Source organism: Plectropomus leopardus, chromosome 19 (assembly GCF_026936395.1).
Source record: "Plectropomus leopardus strain MGB_pleo_1.0 chromosome 19, ASM2693639v1, whole genome shotgun sequence".
In the NCBI taxonomy this organism is placed as follows: Eukaryota; Metazoa; Chordata; class Actinopteri; order Perciformes; family Serranidae; genus Plectropomus; species Plectropomus leopardus.
This window is the reverse complement of record NC_142194.1, coordinates 20,231,428-20,251,717: the sequence shown is the minus strand read 5'-3', so window position 1 is coordinate 20,251,717 and position 20,290 is coordinate 20,231,428. Positions and strand designations below refer to the sequence as shown.

The 20,290-nt window shown below is 40.1% G+C and overlaps 2 protein-coding genes across 3 annotated transcripts in view; one reads left to right on the top strand and one right to left on the bottom strand.

Annotated features, from left to right (window-relative positions):
• cyth3a (cytohesin 3a) overlaps positions 1-1,901 on the bottom strand; it is a 31,781-nt gene extending 29,880 nt beyond the window's left edge. For both annotated transcript variants that reach the window (XR_015775004.1, XM_042508262.2), the window contains exon 1: positions 1,561-1,901. Coding sequence is in view for 1 of the 2 variants with exons in the window: in XM_042508262.2 (XP_042364196.1) it covers positions 1,561-1,579 (19 nt within the window). In the remaining variant the exon portion in view is untranslated. The remainder of the gene's footprint in view (positions 1-1,560) is intronic.
• Positions 1,902-12,566: 10,665 nt separating this feature from the next.
• On the top strand, positions 12,567-18,842 carry rac1a (Rac family small GTPase 1a). The gene is made up of 6 exons (XM_042507447.2): positions 12,567-12,876; positions 13,904-13,975; positions 14,072-14,189; positions 15,781-15,843; positions 16,711-16,870; positions 17,611-18,842. Exons 1-6 carry the CDS (start codon positions 12,842-12,844, stop codon positions 17,739-17,741), a joined length of 579 nt encoding a protein of 192 aa, XP_042363381.1. The 5' UTR covers positions 12,567-12,841; the 3' UTR covers positions 17,742-18,842.
• The last annotated feature ends 1,448 nt before the right edge of the window (positions 18,843-20,290 follow it).

Here is a 20,290-nt window from a genome sequence, read left to right as displayed (position 1 = left end):
AACTGGGCCCGAACTGGCCTAGGCGCTATGCACATGCTTAGTCCCTGTATCGAGCTTTGAGCCCGAAGTTGAACATCATAAATTTATAAAGGAAAGCCAGGAAAAACCAAAGAATAAAAAGGGGAGAAAACAAATCAAGATGAATGTACCAAGTTAAGCAAAGAGTATGTGCGAAATGTACAACGCTAAAAAGTTATCCATGTTGCCACCGTTTGACATGCAACCCGTTTGCCGCTTGCTAACATGTTTGGTATGTGACGTAAGATGTCAACAGGAAGAAGGTCTAATGGCAACATATATCACCATCTACCATAGCAGAGTCGGACACACTTCCATCAATAAATCCACTGTCCTTCGGTGCTTGTATACTGGAACAAGGACAGCAGTCTAATTAAATGGCCTAATAAAGCTATAACCGTACCTAAACTGTGCATCTAAATGTACTGACTGTCACAAGGCTCTCGTCTATGAGTAGATGCTCGCTTCCTTCTGCACAGTGACACAGTTGGTGGGTGTAGTTCAGTAGAAAGAAAATAGTTCCTCCATGAAACTGCTCCCAACAAGCTGTGTGGATTATCTTGAGTAACCTGGTTATGATTTCTGAGTTACAGTTTTTTTAATGGTTTTATTTATTTATTTATTGAGTGCCATCTAGTTCCATTATTTTGGAGAAGGTAGACATGTCTACAGCCGATATCTCAAATACTTGACAACTCACACCAAAAGTATCTATGTTGACAAAAAGAACTACAGTACAGTAGCCCTGAGGGTCAAAACACTTCAACATTTCTGAAAACACTACATTTCCCAAATCACTTTACATTTACCAAAACAAAACAGTATTTCCCAGAACACTGCAACATTTTCCAAATAACTAAATTTCCAAAAACACTATAACATTTTCAACCAAAAATGAAATGTTGTATTGTTTTGACCCTCAGGGCCTGCGCAAACATACTTTGATTTTGGAGTGAACTGTCCCTTTAAAGGCACTCGTGTATACATTTCTAATCAGTGCATTTAAAGTGATTTTTTTTCTTCATCTATAATGTTGTTTTGTTCTGCACAATCTCCTGTAGTAACCTGTTATTCTTGATTCATGTATTGAAGGGATGCAGAAAGGTCTCTGATCCAGATGGAAGTCTGACAGTCTGATATCTAATCAGTTTCCAGCACTTCAAAGGTTTCAAACGGTGCAACCAGATAACGAGAGCAACTTCAAAGTCTCACAGCGACACATCACACACGGGGAGGAGGTACATGCAGGATAACATGTCTTTATTACCATGTTTTAACATGTTTCTGTGCAGGACATCAACCGCGTGTTTCTGAGGAATGATCCCTCAGTGACAAATCATCACAACAGACTGTTGTTATTGTGGGCAGGTCTGCAAAATAAAAACCACAGCATCCTGAAATACATCCGCCTCTCCTCAGACACATCCATCCATCCATCCTTCTATCCATCCATCCGTCCGTCCGTACATCCATCCATCCATCCGTCTATGCACACGGGCTGAAGACAGAAACCAGTGTGAGGACAGAGAAAATCAGTCTTACCGTGATTGTCTTCATCCATGTTGACGGCAGTACCTTTAGTGACCGGGTGATCCAGAGGGAAGGTGTGTCTTTCTGTCTATCCGGATCAAAGCTCGGTGAAAATGAGTGTTTTTCAGCGGGATTTATTCTCCTCTGTCCCCGCTGACAGTCAGAGGAAAGCGGCTGGTGACGGACAGATGAAGAGGAGGGACACGTCCGAAGATCTCAGAAAACGGAAATGAAATAAGGACAGACAGAGAGAGAATCCGCAGGCTGGCTCTAAATTAATCTGTACAGGAGGATGATATGTGAGATGAGTGATCTGAGCTCCATCCTCCTCTGCTCCGTCTGCACGCTCATTAGATACACTGCAACCGCCGTGACGTCACCAGGCCCCGCCCCTGGCAATAACACCCCCCACACTACACACTCGCACACACACACACACACACACACACACACACACATAGTAAAAGTGGTTCAATTTAAAAACACTATAATAAAAAACCAACCAGACTTCAGTTTGAACATTGTTTGATTATAGTCAGAGAAACACTGCTGGAACAGCAGGAAGGATTTGCACCTGAGGTTTTAAATGGTTCTGAACCAGTCTCAGTTTAATACTGATGTCTTTAAATGACCTACAGCCACAGAAGCAAATGAGACCATTAGAGAAGACATCACCTGTTCCTGTGAATGGCATAATTTAACACCTTGATTGACATTATTTTTCTTGTGCTGCATTAAGATTTTTAGATTTAGATTTTTTTTTGCAGTTAAAAAATACACAAAATAAATAAATTTTTAAAAAAACAACAACACAGTATACAGTATACAGTGCAGAGAGTGGCAAAAATGGCTTTTTTGAAGCCCCCACCCCAAAAAAGGTTAAAATTTCACAATGGTTTATATAACCTATATATAAAATAACAACAACAATAATAAATGGTAAAAAAAAGTGATTAAATGTAGGAAACTTTAAATGTGTAATGTGCAAAAGAAAATCTATGTAAGCATGTGTGTAAATGTGTCTGTTTGCATTAATGTGCATATGCATGGCATTATAAGTAGGACATTATGAGAAGGACATTGGTTTTATGGACTCAGACCTCAACAAAAGCAGTTTTCGGCTACATGTCTCTGAGAGATAAAACAAATAAACATGAAAACATTAGAAATACTAGGAGAAGAGTAGATAAAAGACAGAAGCTAAATTGTCTTTTAAGCATCTTTTATACCCTTTTAAAAAGGAACAGTTTTTCACCAGGCAGGAAACACCATTCCATAATTTGGCACCCCTGAATCTTATTGAAAATTGACCCCTGGATTTAAATCATTTGGGATGATGAAGATTTGAAGACTGAGTTGGGTAATAAGAATGAACCTGTGAATTTTTTTTAAAGTAAGTCTTGAAATTCTCAGGAATATTTTCTTCACTTAAATGTATCTTATACTCGTAAATAAAAACTCAAATATCTCCATCTATATATCTCCACCTACCTTGGCGGAGTCAGACATACTTCCATCAATAAACTGATTCACCCCTCATACTTTGTATACCGGGACAAAGACAGTATTTTAATTAAATAGCCTAATCAAGCTATAATCGTAGCTCGACTTAACTGCGCATGTAAATGTAATGAGTGTGAACTCACTGGTCTGCAGAGAGGCTTCACACTGTGAACACAGGTGAGCCCTTAGGCTAAAATGAGGAATTGAATTTGTCATGTTTCCTGTGATCTGTTACAGGTGATTGTTGGAGCTGTACCTTTTGTACTAATTATATGTGTATTTTGTAACTTTTAGAGATATCTGTGTCTCTTTATTCTTTGGAGCTTGTGGTGCATGGGGTGTGACATTTACAACTGCAACTCCCACTTGTGTATTGTCCAATAGATTTGAAATCCTGACCAATCAATTATCCGATGTGAACTGCTCACATGGTGTAGGTTGATTATATATGAGCCTGTTTGTCTTTGCCCTCTTTAACTTGGATGAAGACACAGTATAGTCTGCATGCACAGTTAAAGGCTGTAAACTGATCAGTGCGCTCCAGTCTCTTTCTTCTCCCTCAGAAAGTCATTGAGCTGAGAAGCACCTGATTTAGTCACATGATGTTGGATGATGTGCAGGGAACCCTGTTTTAACTACACCTCTAAAGATGTGTCAGTGGTGATTCTCTGATTGTGACCTCATCCACCAAACTTTCCTCATTAGTGACGCAGGAAGCTCACACATCTCCCGTCTGTCCCTGCCCATGAGATCTCGGTCCCCACTGCGGCTTTTCCAGGGAAGATCCAAACCACAGCAGCAGGGAGGAAGATGGAGGGAGGATGATGACGACAGGACACAGCGCATGCAACAGAGTTCAGGAAGGGAGTTGTGCTCAGGACTCATTGTGCTGCTCTCTCTACAATGGAAGAAAGTTACAGAACAGGAAATGATGTCATTGACCCGCCTCCATCCATTTCCTCCATCCTCACTATATGATGAAATCTGACCTGTGTCACCTCAGCACCAGCGCTGGACTACATTTACTCAGGTACTTTCACTTCACCTATTTCCACAGCAATGCTCCTTGATACTTACACTCTATGATAATCCACTTTTTACTCCACTGAGTTTAATTCAAACAAACTTCATCAAGAAAAACACAATATATACTACAATATTAGAAGTTGTTAATCAGCCCAAAATCCAAACAACATGTCTCCTCTCCCCTGTACGTCTGTTAATCCGTGAGCTGCAGAGTATTAAAGAAAGTGACTGTAGAAATGTCTGCTTTCTCTCCAATATAATGGAACTACAGTAGATGGCACTTCAAAAAAAAAAAAGAAAAGAAAAACTCAACAGCAGTAATCATGACTCAGTTACTCAAGATAATCCACACACCTTTTTGTAAGTAGTTTTATGGAGGAACAATTTTTTTTCTACCAAACTACAACCATCAAATGTATCACAGCGCAGGAGGAAGCTTGCATCTACTCACAGTCAGCATTAACAACATCCTCCTCAGTGAGCTGCAACATTAGTTTCATCATAAGTTTCTCTGATGCTGACCTTTTTTTGTACTATTTACTTAATACTTTTATAGATATAGATAATATGCAAAATAATTGGCAAAATGCCAAATATCTGCCCCAATAATTGACCAGGCTGATAATCTGTCGACCCCCTAACATAGACAGGTTGATCACAGATGTGAATGACACAGTGAGTGTTAAACTGGTTCATGAAAAGCCTGAACAATGATGTGACCAGTATGGAAACTGGTCCCTGACTTGACTGTCCCACCCTGACTTTCCTGTCAGTGGTACAAATCTGAGTCCACCTCTCCTGTTTGGCAGTAAACAGCCCTGCAGACAGAATGTGACTCCATTGTTTGATCCATCAGGACTGACCTCAGAGTTACTGTAATAAAATGAAATATACACACATTTCCAATCAGTGCAGATTTGCTTCTGTTATAGTACAGAACATGTGAAAGTTTTTTTTGAACGAGAGAAAATGTAAAAGTGATGTATTTTCTTTTCTCTTCTCTCTTTGAGCAGACAGTTGCTTGGAGAGACAGGTGACTGTGTCGGGGACACTCAACTTACTTTGCTTGGGGGACAGTTTTGCAAAATGACAGGAGGCTAAAGACCAGTCAGTCCTAGATATGTTTCTTAGGTTTTAGGACATTTGGGGGATTTTAGGACATTTCTAGAACATTTCTGGGATTTTCAGGACATTCATAGGATAGGATATTTCCAGGATTTTAGGACATTTATAGGATCTGAGGACATTTATAGGATCTGAGGACATTTCCAGGACTTTAGGACATATCTAGAATTTTGGGATATTTTAAGGATTTCAAGACATTTCTAGGATTTTAGGACATTTATAGGAATTAAGGACATTTCCAAGACTTTAGGACACTTATAGAATTTTCGGATGTTTTTAGGATTTCAGGAAATTTCTGTGATTTTAGGATGTATCAAGGATTTCCAGGATATAGGAGCATTTCAAGGATTTGGATTTTCTAGGATTTTAGGACATTTCTTGGATTTTAGGATTTTTCTAGGACTTTAGTTGCTTTGCTAGGGCCTCTGCTGAGGGTGCGTGGATCCTCCACTGGCACTTTTGCTGAAAGTACAAAAACAATTCCCAGCGTGAAACACTTTACTTTTACTGTGAATCAGAAAATGGATGGCGTGGTCATGCGGCCCCCTATTGGGCGCCAGATTTGGCTCATGAGCTGTAAACTGAGTTTCGCTGCACTACATGTTATGAATATTTACTAGTAAACTACAGTAGAGTGATTCATCAGCATGTAACAATGACCAATGAGCCATAATGGTTTAATGACCTTAAAGTATTAATTAGTTCAGTCAGTCTTCTGATCTGATCACATGGCACTGATACAAACTGCTGCTGCTCTCTGCAGGATCGTTAACATGAACACTAAATGTCAGATGATATGTTCTGTCCCTAAAATAGAAATGAAATGGTTTCACATGTTTTTTACTCAAAAGCTCCGGGCATAAACAAATACTCACTGCTTTGGCAGTAATTACAGCATGTTCCCCATAAATCCCTTCTCACACCCCCTCAGAGGTTTCTGCTGCAGCCTATAGCCACCAACCAAACAGAGCGAGTTTCATCTTTACTGAGAAACATCTTCATTATCATCTCTCCTTTTCTCTTCTGTATTATTTCAACATGAAGAGTGTGAGGGGAGTGAAGGCTGTCAGATTTGGGAATGATCGTGTGTTGGTTCAGATGTCTGGAGCAGAGCAGGAAGAGGCTCCATTTCCAGTTTCTGTGAAACCAAACAGGGTGGAGTCCAGCAGAGCTCGCTCTCCCTCACTCCATGCCACAATTCAATTATTTCCCTTTAATCTATGAAATGCCAGAGTGCATTAATATCTGCTGGTCACAAGATGCACAGTATTTAGTGGATTAGGAACATTTTGTCTCCAAATGAACAGACACATGTTCCAATAGAGGAGTCAGAGGAGTCATCCTCTGCTCTGCTCAGCTTCTCTGATTCATGTTTGACCCATAACCTCAGCCTCAGTCTGACATCAACTTACAATGCAACAGATAAAAACTTAAAAACTTTGGATGAACTCCATATTTCACTGGAATGGGGTTCCTCCGAGGCAGCGTCTGTCAGCCACAATAAAACATCTGATGTGCAGGAACAGGAAGTGGGTGGACTGACCTCCAGCCTGCTGGGTGACCATGTGCTGCAGTCTTTACAGCTCGGCACACACACAAAATTGATGCATACATGTGACAACTGCCGGACCATCATCCTGCCACCATGCACTGAAATAATCTGACAAGCTGATTTTACTGAAAGTAATCTTGGAAACTGACTGCCATGAAAAAGGAAAATAAATATAACTTTAAATCTTAATTTATGTTTACTTTGTATCTAAAATTTCAAGTTTACTTATAATTTAGCTGCATTTACTTAATTTTTTGAAGGGAAATTACCTTGTTCTTTTTTAAGTGTTATCAACTTCAATAAACAAGTTAGTTATTTTTCCAATGATGGACTAATAAGATTTGCAATTTCTGTGTCGTTAACATATTTAAGAAGATACAAATATGACTGACTAGTTTGCAGCCAGCAGAATACTGATATATAGCTCAGTAAACTTGGTTTACTGAAGTTGCTAAAACACATTGATTTGATCAAAACATTTTTAAGTTGCAACAACTTCACAACATTAAGTACATATAAGTAAATTTAAGTAAACTTAACAATTAGATATAAAGTTTACATACATTAAGATTAATATTTGTCTTTACTTACATTTTTCAAGGCAATGTGTTGCCTAGAATTTTTTTAAAAGTAAATCAACTTGTCAGATTTTACAGTATGCAGTGATCCATCACAGTGAATGTCAGCCAGGGGCATAGAGTGGCCTCTTCCCTTCTTCTAAACCCCTCGCTCTGACCCCACTCATCTTCAAACTCGGCTGTCATCATAATCTCAACTACACACCTTTAGGCTTTTTACTTTGGCCAGTAATGAACCTTATGTGAAGTACGTAACGTCATTTGTGGGGAATCATACAGTCTGATGTATGATGAAACATTGACTGGGCCACAGCTGAGGCTCATGGGAAGAGCTGAAGACATGTGGAGTCTTGCTTTATCTTTACTGCAACAAATTCATCTCTCTGGAGGTTAAAGACAGGTTTTCTGGGAATTATGGGAGATCACAAATCTTGAAAGACAGTATAAGTTACAACAATTCATCCAAACTGGAATCTCAAAGAACAAAAGCAGACAAGGACTCAAAACAGTGGAGAGTCTCTGCACAGTTCCTCCTCTGCAGTTTGTGCTCCAAACCAAACAGGCTCGGGCTAAATTTCCTGCTCTGAACTTCAGTCACACTCATGAAGGGAATGACCCTGTGTTGTGTGGGAGTGGATTCATCCAGAGCATCTCTGGGCTGCAGTAGTTCGGCAGCAATGTTGCGAGCAACTAACTTGCTTCATGACCCGTGCTGTTATAATGAGGCTGCAGAGTTTCAGTCATCTGCATCAGAGTCGCATTTATTTTGGATTATTCAGCTCAGTCCTCCGACATGTCTGTTTGGCACATAATGGAATCTGTAGCGATGTTTGAAATAACATGCTGCATTTATCTGGATTCTGTTCAGCAATAAGTCAACTACTGAGGTTGAATCTGATTGTGTGCAATACCTTCAGGTTTCCTGTGAATAGATTTTTTTATACTCAAAGCTGGTTCTCCAGAGGAAAGTTCATTTCTGTCTCAGCCTGCTGGCTTCTGAGAAATTCCTGAATCCTGTGAAAACCATCTGCAGACGTCCTACACACATTCCTGCTAATGCAAACACACACTGTGACACATTTCCTTTCTCACCGCGGTGGAGAGAGTGAAGCAGCCGATAAAGAACGGAAAAGAAACTGGAGAGAGAGAGAGAGAATGAGAGGAGGACAAATGAAACGTGGAGAGACATCTTTAACTTCCCATCACATGCACAGCAGCATGTGATTCATTCAGTCCTTCACTGCTCCAGCTGATTGAATCTGATCACAGAAATGACTCATGGCTGATTGTTAGCATGTAGCTTATCGAGGTGATGGGACTGGACACAAGTCATCTCACAGAAGTCCACTCTCATCTGATGACTAAAGCTTGCCGTATGCTGCATGTCACATCTTATGTTTATTTTTAGGGAGCACCCAAATCAGCCTGCCACTGGATCAGAAACAATCTGCACAAACCAAAACTGTACATCAGTGATACTCATCCTGCTTTTGGGGTGACTTTTGCAAAACGACAGTAGGCCAGGGGCCAGTCACAGCAGCCTGATACACGTTTGCAGAGTTTTAAGACGTTTCTTGTATTTTGGGACATTTTTTAATTCTTAGCACGTTTGTGGGATCCAGAATATTTCTAGGATTTTAAGTAGTTTCTAGGATTTTAGGACGTTTATAGGATTTCGGGACGTTTTTAGGATTTTAGGAAAATTTTGATCAACTCAGTTTTAATGCTGTTTATGCACTCTGGCACCTTATGTATACTAAAAGTACAAACATAATCCCAGTGTTAATCACTTTAGTTTTTACTGACAATCAGAAAATGGTTAGGTGGCACCCAGCACCCTATCAGGGGCCATTTTTGGCCCATGGGCTTTAAGATAAATATCACCACTGTGAAGCCTCCTGTGTCAGCTCAGCATGCAGTCAAACAAAACATCTAGGGACAAATTGGTTTGAACACAATTTGGCCTCCAAATAAATAAAAAAACAAAAACCTGAAAATTAGTCTTCTAGTAATCTACTTAAGTGCATTTATGACATGTTTTGCACTTAACGTGAGGATTTCCATTTTCTGCTTCTTTACTCAAGAATATAGAGTGAGATACTGTGCTTTTTACCTGTACTATGGGAACGGGAAATAGTAGCAGCAGCAGCACAAATGGTTCATCCATCTGCTTTGAGCGCTCAGTTCAGCTGAAATGATGAAATCTGTCATTTTTCACTCCATTAGAGAGGTTGACTCTGCACAGAGCAGCGACAGCAGGCGCCCCGTGGACTCAGAGCTCATTCTGCTATTTCAGTTCTGATTGGCCGCAGACAGTCACTATGACTCCTATGCTAATGAGAGCACCGTGACAGGGGTCATTACACCTTGGTGATTATTTAGAGAGTTAATGATTGAACATAATGATCCGATAAAATGACTCTGCATGCAGACTGAGAGCAGCAGGGAAACAGGAGGAGAGCTGAGTGTGACAACGCACAATATAAAGTTCTCTTTAATAGGAGTTCTATGCTGTGAGGCTCTGGTACCAACTTTTGTTGTTATACAAGAGAGCACAGAAACACAACTCCAGCAGTTCTTCTTAAGTACATAAAAATTCATCTGTAATTTAATGAAATTACTCCATTAAATATCTGTTCTATCAGTGATTCAGTATCACTGAGTGTCAGATGAGAGTTTTATATGATCTTCCTCAGTTCTTCAGTCAGCTGAAGAAAAACCACAGACATGAGATGAAAAAACAAGATTAAAGGAGCAGTCTGTAGGATTTAGGGGGATCTATTAATAGAAATGGAATACAGCTTTCATAATATTGTTTTCACTTGTGTATAATCACCAACCCAAAGTAGGGAGTGGGTCTTCTTCCATATCACTAGCTCTGGAGAGGGACATCAGCCCATTCTCTTTCCAGAGTTGTCAAATACCGCCTCTTTGAAAGTGCTTTCGGTGTACAATCCTGATGCCAAAAGCTACCTTTAGCATCCATATGACATGCTCCTGGACAGCATCAGCTGAGAACGCAGCTGGACAGAATTGGTTTCAGTACTATCACTTGGTGCCGGATGGCCGTATGGCAGCCTGATTTTCACACAGGCAGCATCACTGGAGCACGCGGCCGGACGGAACCTCTCGTGTCCACTTGAAATGCTACAGAACAGTGTGAGGTTGAAATGTTACAGATCACGACATCATAAAAGGAGCGCAAGGGCACCTAATCCTAACCTCCTGTGCCCTTCTTGCCTAATCCTAATCATTAATGGCAACATGTACATCTGTTGACATCCTGGCATTGTTTGTCATGTGCTTTTGTTGCCTAAACACAACCACATGCAGCCTAATCCCAGCATGTGCCTGTGTTGACATCCTGATAGCGGCACCCGGGAATGTCAACAGCAGACTCAGAGGGATACCTCGAGTGTAATATGTAAATGTGGAAGTCCACTGCAAAGCGGCGATATGAAACAACTTGGGATGAAAACATGTCGGGGACATTCATGTTTATTTGTCACCTAAAGGCCTCTGTAAATTCACAATTCATTATTGACAGATAAATCAATATATTACTTAAAGTCAGTTAAAGTAGTATATTTTGTTCTAAAAGTGGTTTGGCAGAGGCAGTCTGATGTTTGTTTCCATGCACAATAAACAGATTTCAGTCACTGTAACAACAGAGCTCCACAGACAACAAATCATCTGCAGAAAAACCTGCTGAATGAATTAATCTGTCAGCAGAACAGAAAATAATGACAACAAACAGACATGCTGCAGTGACACGAGGAACTAGTCACAAAGTGATACTTACCAGCAGTGATTTGTTCATGGATTTACTGCTGAACTGGATGCAACCGATATGTGCAGCAGGCTGATATGAGCAAGCTCTGCGAAAAGGTCAGTTTCACACATACTAAATTCTGAAATATTTTGTGTTTATTTATCTGTAGACGTGTAAGTGCTGCCTCTGGGTTAAGTCTGTCCCTCAGTCCCTCAGTGGGACTCTCTGATGTTCCAGTTTATCTTCATTAATCTCTTTGCTCTGACTTTAACCCCCCTCCTTTTAATGCTGCTGATCATGTTAATGTGTCGCTGGCTGCAAAAATCCACCAATAACTTAATCTGCATGCTCAATGTTCCTAATGTGTGTGTGTGTGTGTGTGTGTGTGTGTATGTGTGTGTGTGTGTGTGTGACTGTGTGACTGTGTGTGCAGTTGGAGATGTTGCACAAGGAGAAAAACTATGAGGAAACATACAGAGCGTGTGTTTCATATTTTTTTGGGCTGCAGTTTCACAGAGCAACAGTAATACAGTAAAATGCTGCCCTCCCATGTTCTTATGTAAAACCGCAGGGTGATTGTTTTATTGTTTTTGGAGAACTTCATGTCAAAAGAAGAGGAAACCGTTCATTATATATCAATGGTATTAATATCTTTGACTGAAGTAAAAGCAGGCTACCACACTGTACGAAAACTCTGTGACAAGTTAAAGTAGTACATAAAAAAATCTACTCATTTAAGGTTTTTTGTTTTTTTTTAACAAGAAAGACTAAAAGTATGGAAAGTAAAATAACCTACGAATTTGCTCTTTTCAGAGTTTTTTTAATCGTCATTTTATTGAGATATATTAATACATATATAGTTAATGCTACAGTTTGTCATAATCACTTTATATACTGTGAGTAGTTTACTATAATTTCATCTAAAATCTAAATTTACAGAATAGGCTAACCACTAACTGTAGTCGTAAACATTTAAATCCAGTGGTGTCCTCCTGAAACGTTTTTGAGTGGAAGTGGTATAACCAGAGCATTTGTTTGAGACACTATTCTTTTTCCTTATAAAGATATCAGTTTTTTTTTTTCTTTTTTCCATTTTTCTGCCTTGTGCTTCACTCCACCACATTTCAGAGGAAACCAAAATATTTTACTGTATTTATCTATCAGCTGTAGTCTCCTTCTCGACCAGCTGCATCATTAAAATTCATCCTTATAATTGTAAAATGACGTAAAATTAGGATTGTTCTCATGCATTGTATCTGGCAAACATATGAGGGTTTTATTATTATATAGGCTAATCTATTTCAGTGAGGACATGTGAATACTTCTTCCACCAATGCCTTTGATAAACTGGTTCTTCTGTTCTGACCAGTCCATTTATACCAATAGCCTTCCAGTCTGTGTGACCAGTAGATTTCCAATGAACCAGCAGCCAGCAGACGGCAGAGTTTGACCGGATGTGCCTCTCATGGATCTGGGAAGCTGTGCGTGTTTTATTCCCTCAGTCTTGTCTGCAGAGTTTTTCCTGGGTGTTGCCTGTTTGGATTCCGGGATAATAACTTTGGAGTTTCGCCGTCTGCTACCGACAAGAAAAGACAAACCGGAGGATTGTTTGAACGACCACATCCATCACCTTTTTGTTCGAGACTCTCACACTTTTTTCCCGGTGTAACGTTACTTTGGTCCGGTTTAATTTTAGCCGCCGTTAGCTGCCGTTAGCTGTAAGCTAACAGAGGGTCGATGCAGGCCATAAAGTGTGTGGTGGTCGGGGATGGGTAAGTTTAAACACCGGTAGTATCTTTATTTGAACAACTAAAATGTCCCATTGTAACTTATACACCTCACAGAAGCCAACGGTTCCGCCTTGAAGAAGCCACCGTAACGGAGGTTCTCGGTGACCCAGTTACCAACAGTTGTCTGTCGGCTAACAGCCGAGCGACAGCTGGTGTTGTTCTCCGGTCCAGCTGGGTCACTGATTTATACACAGTCTATATGCTCCGGTTAACGTTAGACAGGACGGGGTCACACAGATTTATACACCTGCTCCCGGTAACGGCTCATATTCATACAGGCTCCCGTTTACGGTACAGATTTATACATATGCTAACGGCTTCCGTTAACGCTTAACGTTAGGTGGACTGAACGGGTCACAGCATGTCGTTTGTCACACATGACGCAGCTAGTTTTTATCTCCTTGTCTTTATTATGTTGAACTAATGTTGGATCGGTTGTCTAATCTGTTTATTAAGGATGCACGATATGGTTTTTTTTTATTTGCAATATTGATGTTGATATATTCACTTTCTCCCTATCCACCTTTTTACATGATCATCAAGCGTCTTCTGTTGTGGATTTACCATTATTGTGTATGCATACTGTTATTGTGATCGCCCATCATGGAGAAATACAATTAATGCTTTTTAATGTTGGTCTATGTAATATTTATTCATTGTGCAAAATAAGAAAAAAACCCCTAAATTTAGGCTTATTTTGTACATGCCATGTTCACTTTGTGTGTGGGTGTGTGTATGTATATGTATGCACATCCTCTGTCTGCTCATAGTCAGATATATTTATTTAATGATAGCAAAAGAAAACACTCTCATTTTAACTTCTCTGACAACAATGGCTCTTCAAGGCAGGAAACAGGATACTGCTCTCACCTTAATGCCACTGAAGAATACACGAAAACTGAAAAAAAAGTTTAAACAAAACAAAAAAACCCCACAGACTTTGAGAGTAAATCAGACTGCAGCATTCACTTCTCACCTTTGTATTTTCTCTGTTAAAATCTGATCTTAGGGCTGTGGGTAAAACATGTCTTCTCATCAGCTACACCACCAATGCCTTCCCTGGAGAGTACATCCCCACTGTGTGAGTAACACACACCAGATACACACCTTTTCACTGTACAGCAATATAATGAAACCTTGTTTATCTTGACGAAATCCTTTCACCTGCTTCCCCCAGCTTTGACAACTACTCGGCCAATGTGATGGTTGATGGGAAACCAGTGAACCTGGGCCTGTGGGACACAGCAGGACAGGAAGACTACGACCGCCTACGGCCTCTGTCCTACCCACAGACTGTACGTATTCATGCATTCATACATTCATGTATTCATGCACAGCAGGAATAACTGCTTGTGTCAGACCACAGCCGTGCACAGACAGTGTGATTAGGAGTTATTCACTGAGTCTGCAGTGCTGTTACTCAGCAGAGTGGAGCGTTGTATCCTCAGTACCTATAGACAGTCTGTAGGAAGTGAATGGAGCCGTTGTTTGTGTGCACTCTTTGTCCTGAAGATAAACTGGCCTCAGTGTGAGCCAGAGACTCACAGGCAACTGACAGTGGGATTCAATTTATATGTTAAGTTTAAGCCCCTTTTCTACTACATAAACAAAAAGCTAACATTTGGCTTTTTAATATAATAGGAAAGATTACAATTGGCATTCACACCTGTGTCAAATGACTTTGCAGTAGTTATGGGTATTTATCACCGACAGCTCTGATCGGCATTGATGGAAATACAACATTCAGTGGCGAGATGCATTAATGAGGTGACACTAACTGTGCGTTTCAATACTCATACTGTTATACAATGCAGTAGGCAAAAAAGATTTTGTATGTAACAATACATAACATGTCAAATGTAGTGTGCAAATACCAGGATGATCTTTTACATCTGGTCAGATTTTACAGCTAGCTATCATACTTTTCTGGCTATTCTTACCCACAATACTCTATGCAGCAGCAGATATGTCACATCTTAACAGCTGTTTGACGGCTGTCAGAAGCCACAATGATGGATGACAGTGCATTCAAGCGACTGATGACTAGTTGAATGGTAATATTAGGATTATGAATTGTACAAAATAATAGAGATCATCAGCAAAAAAAAATGAAAATAATGTTGGAGAAATGCTTATGTAGGATTATTTGATGGATATAAAATCTTAGAATCCATAATGTATGTAGTTATGACTTAAAAGTTAAACATCACTGCCTCTGGCGAGTTAGGAGAAAAGCATTTTGTTTTATCTCCACAGTAACAAATATATGAGGAAGAGGGTCAAATTTCAGAGTAATGAGGAAGTAGTGCGTCTCGATTGTATGCATACTGCATGCAGCAGTACATAAATTGTAGGGGGAGCCGCAGTATCTACTAAAAGTAAAAAGAAAAAATATGCGTTTCAGAACACACCCTAAATACTATCTGTCTCCATCCAAACAGCTCAAACAACGATACAAAGTAGTTCACACCGAGTTTAAAGGAGAGACTATATCAGTAAGAGATATAAAAGAATAAACCACCGTGAAGATTTCTTTAGTCTCCATGCTGCTGACGACTGTTAAACTGTTCTCAGTTCTGTCCATGACGTTGAGCGTGACACACCAAAAAATCAACAAAAAAACTGCTGTGGAGCTGTGTGCATGGCTCTGCTCTACTGGCAATGGGAAAGGAGTGTATACCCCTTTTTAATGGGTTTACCTGTGTTTGAAAAACCTGCGTACATGCACTAATTTAGGTGAAAAAGGGGTATTACTGAACCCTAATGTCAGAACATTTGGGATCTCTCTGTTTCTTTTCAGCATCAGTGTTAACAAACTTGAATGTGAAGATGTGTTTATTCTGGTCCAATGTTGTGACAGAAACATGTTTTTTAATGTCTCCTCAGGATGTTTTCCTCATCTGTTTTTCACTTGTCAGTCCTGCCTCCTTTGAAAACGTCCGTGCCAAGGTGAGAACCGCCTGCTCTCTAACAATAATGGTCATGTCAGGAATGTCACAGTCAGATCTATGCTGGCGGAGGAACAGGAGAGTCAGATCAAGGGTTTGAAAAATATATCTGATGGAATTTGAAAGTTTTTATCTCAAAATAGTAAAAGATACAAAACATTTTACTTCACTGTCAGGGTTCCCGAAGGTCCTTGAAATCCTTAAAAGTTTGTAAATTTGAGGGAAAAAATCTAGGCCTTGAAAGTGTTGAGAATAGACATGAATAGACATGTCATTCACAGGGCTTGGATTTACATATTTTGTGCAGAAATTGAAATGGAGGTGCAGCACAGCTGACAGTTGTTCACGCCCCTCTCCCTTTAACTGAAGCCTGATACTTTTCAGTGTTGTAACAGTAATGATCCTTGCTCCATGTCTAATACCATGCTGTGTTTTGTCATTGAATTGGGGGGAATAGGACCAGGACAATCCTTAAAAGAAGTCCTTGACTTTGATGTGTAATAACCCTGAAGCCCCCCAAATGCCCCACACCCCACCTCCGACCCACAGGTTACAGAATACATTCAGGTGTAACAGGAAAAACCACAACAAAATAATCTTGTAGTTGTATCTATACTCAAGCTAAAGAAAAAGTTTAAGGTGACCTTTGAGTAACTTCTTGCTTTAACAAATTCATATGAAGCCATGTTTATCAGATATAGATGATGTGTGTATCCATGTCCAAGAGTACTTCAGAAGTTAGGGTTAGATGTTTTTATCTTTTTAAAGGTCACATCATGTTGACCTTCCAAAATAAATCTCTTCTTTGTCTGCCATGCTGATCACCTGACTGCCCCCATCTGTCCTCACCTCCTTTGTCCTCCCCCAGTGGTACCCTGAAGTGAGACACCACTGTCCCAACACGCCCATCATCCTGGTGGGCACCAAGCTGGACCTGAGAGACGACAAGGACACCATCGAGAAACTGAAGGAGAAGAAACTGTCCCCCATCATCTACCCTCAGGGCCTGGCCATGGCTAAAGAAATCAGTCAGTTATAACACCACATGCACACAAACACACTCATTTTTTAGTGCAGGATATTTACTGATCCTTCATCCTTAGATTATCTTTTTTTTTTCTTTTATCTTTCTTAAAAGTTTAGTGCAGATAATTTAGTGACATCTAGTGGACAGGTTTTGTAACTGAAACTTCTCTTTTGATATTGATGAACTGTAAAATGAGGAACCCCCTCCCTTTTTGTATTTTTGACAGTTTTTAATGGAAAAATTAAAAATTGGAGAAGGGAAAAGGGGTTTGGAAGGCATATTTTCCTTAACAAGTTTTTGCTTTTTTTCCTTTTAACATAAAAAGAAACACAAACATTTGGCAAAATGGCATCATTTATCACAGCCAGAAACTGTGAAACCAGAAAATCTTGTTGGATTTTCAAATGTCTGACAATCCTTAAACACATCATGTTGGATGCCGAAATTACATTTGAGTAGAGTTTGAATGTTATATATTTGAAAAATGCTGGGAAAGTGGGGCAAAAAAAATTTGGCCCTTGAAAAGTCGAGGAAAAGTTTTGTCCATGCCGTTGTGTGAGAACCCTGGAAATCCATTTATTGGGAGTTAAAAACACAACCCCTGCAGCCTGAGTGATTTGGGATGTTATAGTGTCCAGTCATGCTGTTAAACTGATCTGCATACAACATTTATATGTAAACGTATGCTGAAGCAAACAGAAACCAGCTGCTCTGCTCACCCTCCTCGTCTCTGGTCTCCAGGTGCAGTGAAGTATCTGGAGTGCTCGGCTCTGACGCAGCGTGGCCTGAAGACGGTGTTTGATGAAGCCATCAGGGCAGTGCTGTGCCCCCCGCCCATCAAGAAGAGGAAGAGGAAGTGCAGGATATTGTAATGGAGAACCACAGGGAGTAGATTAGGAGGAAGATGATGATCTGTATTCACCCCCTGTGTCCTTGCTTCAGTAGGAGCTGAGGTTGATCAGAGCTCCGTCTGAAAATACTCCACAGACTGAAGCTGAAGGTTTTCTGTTTGCTTCCGTCTGTTGAGTCTTTTCAGATCCAAAGGAAGGAAGTGACCTCCGTAAGGCCTTGGGAGGGAGGGGGGTGGTGGTGATAAAGGGGTGATTAAGAAGACACAACCATTCATTTCATATTTCGCAGACATTGTGAAGAAGAAACACTACTTGAATGTGATTTGATCATGAACTGACCATAGATGTAACTCTGCACTCTTTCCCCGAAACATGAAGAGATTCCTGCTGCCTTGATGAAATTTTACTTTAATGAGGAAACAAATGTTTTTAGAAGCTCTAATTTGTCCTGTTGTCGTCAGCTGTGGTCGACAGAGCGTTTTGTTTACATGTGTCATCTGACCCGACTGAGCTGTCGCCAAAACTCAGTCAGCCGTCTTCACTCTGTAGTCTGAACACTAACACGTCTCTTTCTTTAATTTAGTTTTAGCAATATGTAGTCAAACAGTTTAACCCTTAAATGACTTCTAACAGGTGTTATAATGACTCATTTCAGACACAGTCTGAGCTAAAAGTTTAGTTCCTAAAAGCTTCTTAAATGAATTCATTGCTCTCTTCTGGCTCTGTGTCAAACACAGTATTTGATGACTGACTGATGACGTGAAGGTGCGGAGCAGCCGCTGTTGATGTTCTGTAACGATTTTCATCATTTCTCATTTTGTTTTTATGAAGTCTGTGAGCCAGTGTATCAGCATTCAGAGGTTGCAGCTGATTTTAATGTTTTTGTTGTGAAATATGAGAAGGAACTATTCAGCGGCACATTTTATTTTGAAATGAGAAGGAACCACTCAGCAGCACATTTTATTTTGAAAGGAGCAAAGATCAAAGTGCATGGCTGTAAATCTGAGCTCATGTTATCAGTGTTTCAGTGGTGCAGTGAAGCTGCACACTGGGATTGACTTCTATTTTCACAAATTCATGTCCTGATTTTTTTTAAAAAGCAAAATAAATTCATTGAAAATGCTCGGCTGTATGTTATATTTTCTGTTCAGCAACTGGATTTAAGTAAGACTTAAAGTTACTTTTTTTTCAATTCAGTCTATAATAAAACACCCATCGCAGTTCTCCGAGACCAATAACACACACGCACACACAGACACACACACACACACACATATATGTATATATATATCCACTTTAATAATGTATGTTTATAAAATTAAATATGTCTATGCATATGTAAATATGTGCAGGTGTAATCAGCCAATCACGTGCCTGATTGAAATGTAAATGGGCGGAGGGACTGATTACCTGAACTAACAGGTGTGTGTGTGATCGCGGGTGCAGGAAGTAGAATCCTGAGAGACAGCAGTCGGTGTTTGGAGTGTGTTGATACTGCAGCTTATTGCTCTGTGGTAAGACTACAACATTTAGAGAGTTTTAGCTGTTCCGGTGTGAGGGGGATCTGCCGAGTTAAGGCTCCTCGTGTCGTGGCCTGTCCACCTGGAGACACACTGACAGATGAGAAGCCGATCCTCGGGAAACTGGACAGAGTCTCCAGCTCAGAGAGGGTCTCACCCACCATGAGAGCTAAGTGTACTCTTAAATATTGTCATATCTCTATAATGTCAGTATTTCGAGTGTTTGATTTAGTAAGAGGAGAGAGAACTGCTGATTGCAGGATCATCAATGAGCTTCACCTTTAACTACAGTGTTTGTGCTGAGTGGATTTGCCCACAGACGGTATAACATGGGTTTAACTGGTAAAGGCTTGTACCAAGCGGGTTGACTGATGTCTCCAGCAGAGGGTGTTATTGTACCTTGTTTGAATTATGAAGTCCAGAGATCTGGAGTCATTTTCTCAAAGCTTTCCAGTACAAAGAGTTGCTCCTAGTGACGACATTTCCCAGAAATGTCTTAAAATCCTACAAACGTCCTAAAATCCTAGATATGTCCTAAAATTCTAGAAATGTCCTACAACCCCAGAAATGTCTTAAAATCCCAGAAATGTCCAGAACTCTTTGAAACAATCCAGCAATCCTAGAAATGCCCACCCCCCCCAAATGTCCTTAAATCCTACAAACCTCCAAAAATCCTTGAAATGTCCTAAAATCCTTAAAATGTCCTTTAGTACTAGAAATTTCCTAAAATCCTAGCAACATGTATGGTGCTGCTGCGACTGTCCTTTAGCCTTCTGTCATTATGCAAAAGTAGCCCCTAAGCAGAGCAAGACGAGTATCCCTGCTGAGATTTTTTTTTTAAATAGAAAAAAACCTTTCACACAAATCACTCGGCTTATCTTGAAAATACATCCCTTCTCTACCTGCTGTGTGTTAAGACTCATTGGATCTGTTTTTCAAAGGAAGCTTTTTGCAAATCATGACTATAATGTGATGACTGCAATGAGAGCAGCAGGTGGACCAGCTTCAGTAAACTCAGTCTGTGTCAACGTTTCCTTTGAGAACTTTAGG

Coding starts and splice junctions, on each gene's coding strand:
- rac1a (XM_042507447.2), top strand. CDS start 12,842: ATGCAGGCCATAAAGTGTGTGGTGGTCGGGGATGG. Junction 12,877..13,903: donor TGTGTGGTGGTCGGGGATGG/GTAAGTTTAAAC, acceptor ATCTGATCTTAG/GGCTGTGGGTAAAACATGTC. Junction 16,871..17,610: donor GGCCATGGCTAAAGAAATCA/GTCAGTTATAAC, acceptor TCTGGTCTCCAG/GTGCAGTGAAGTATCTGGAG.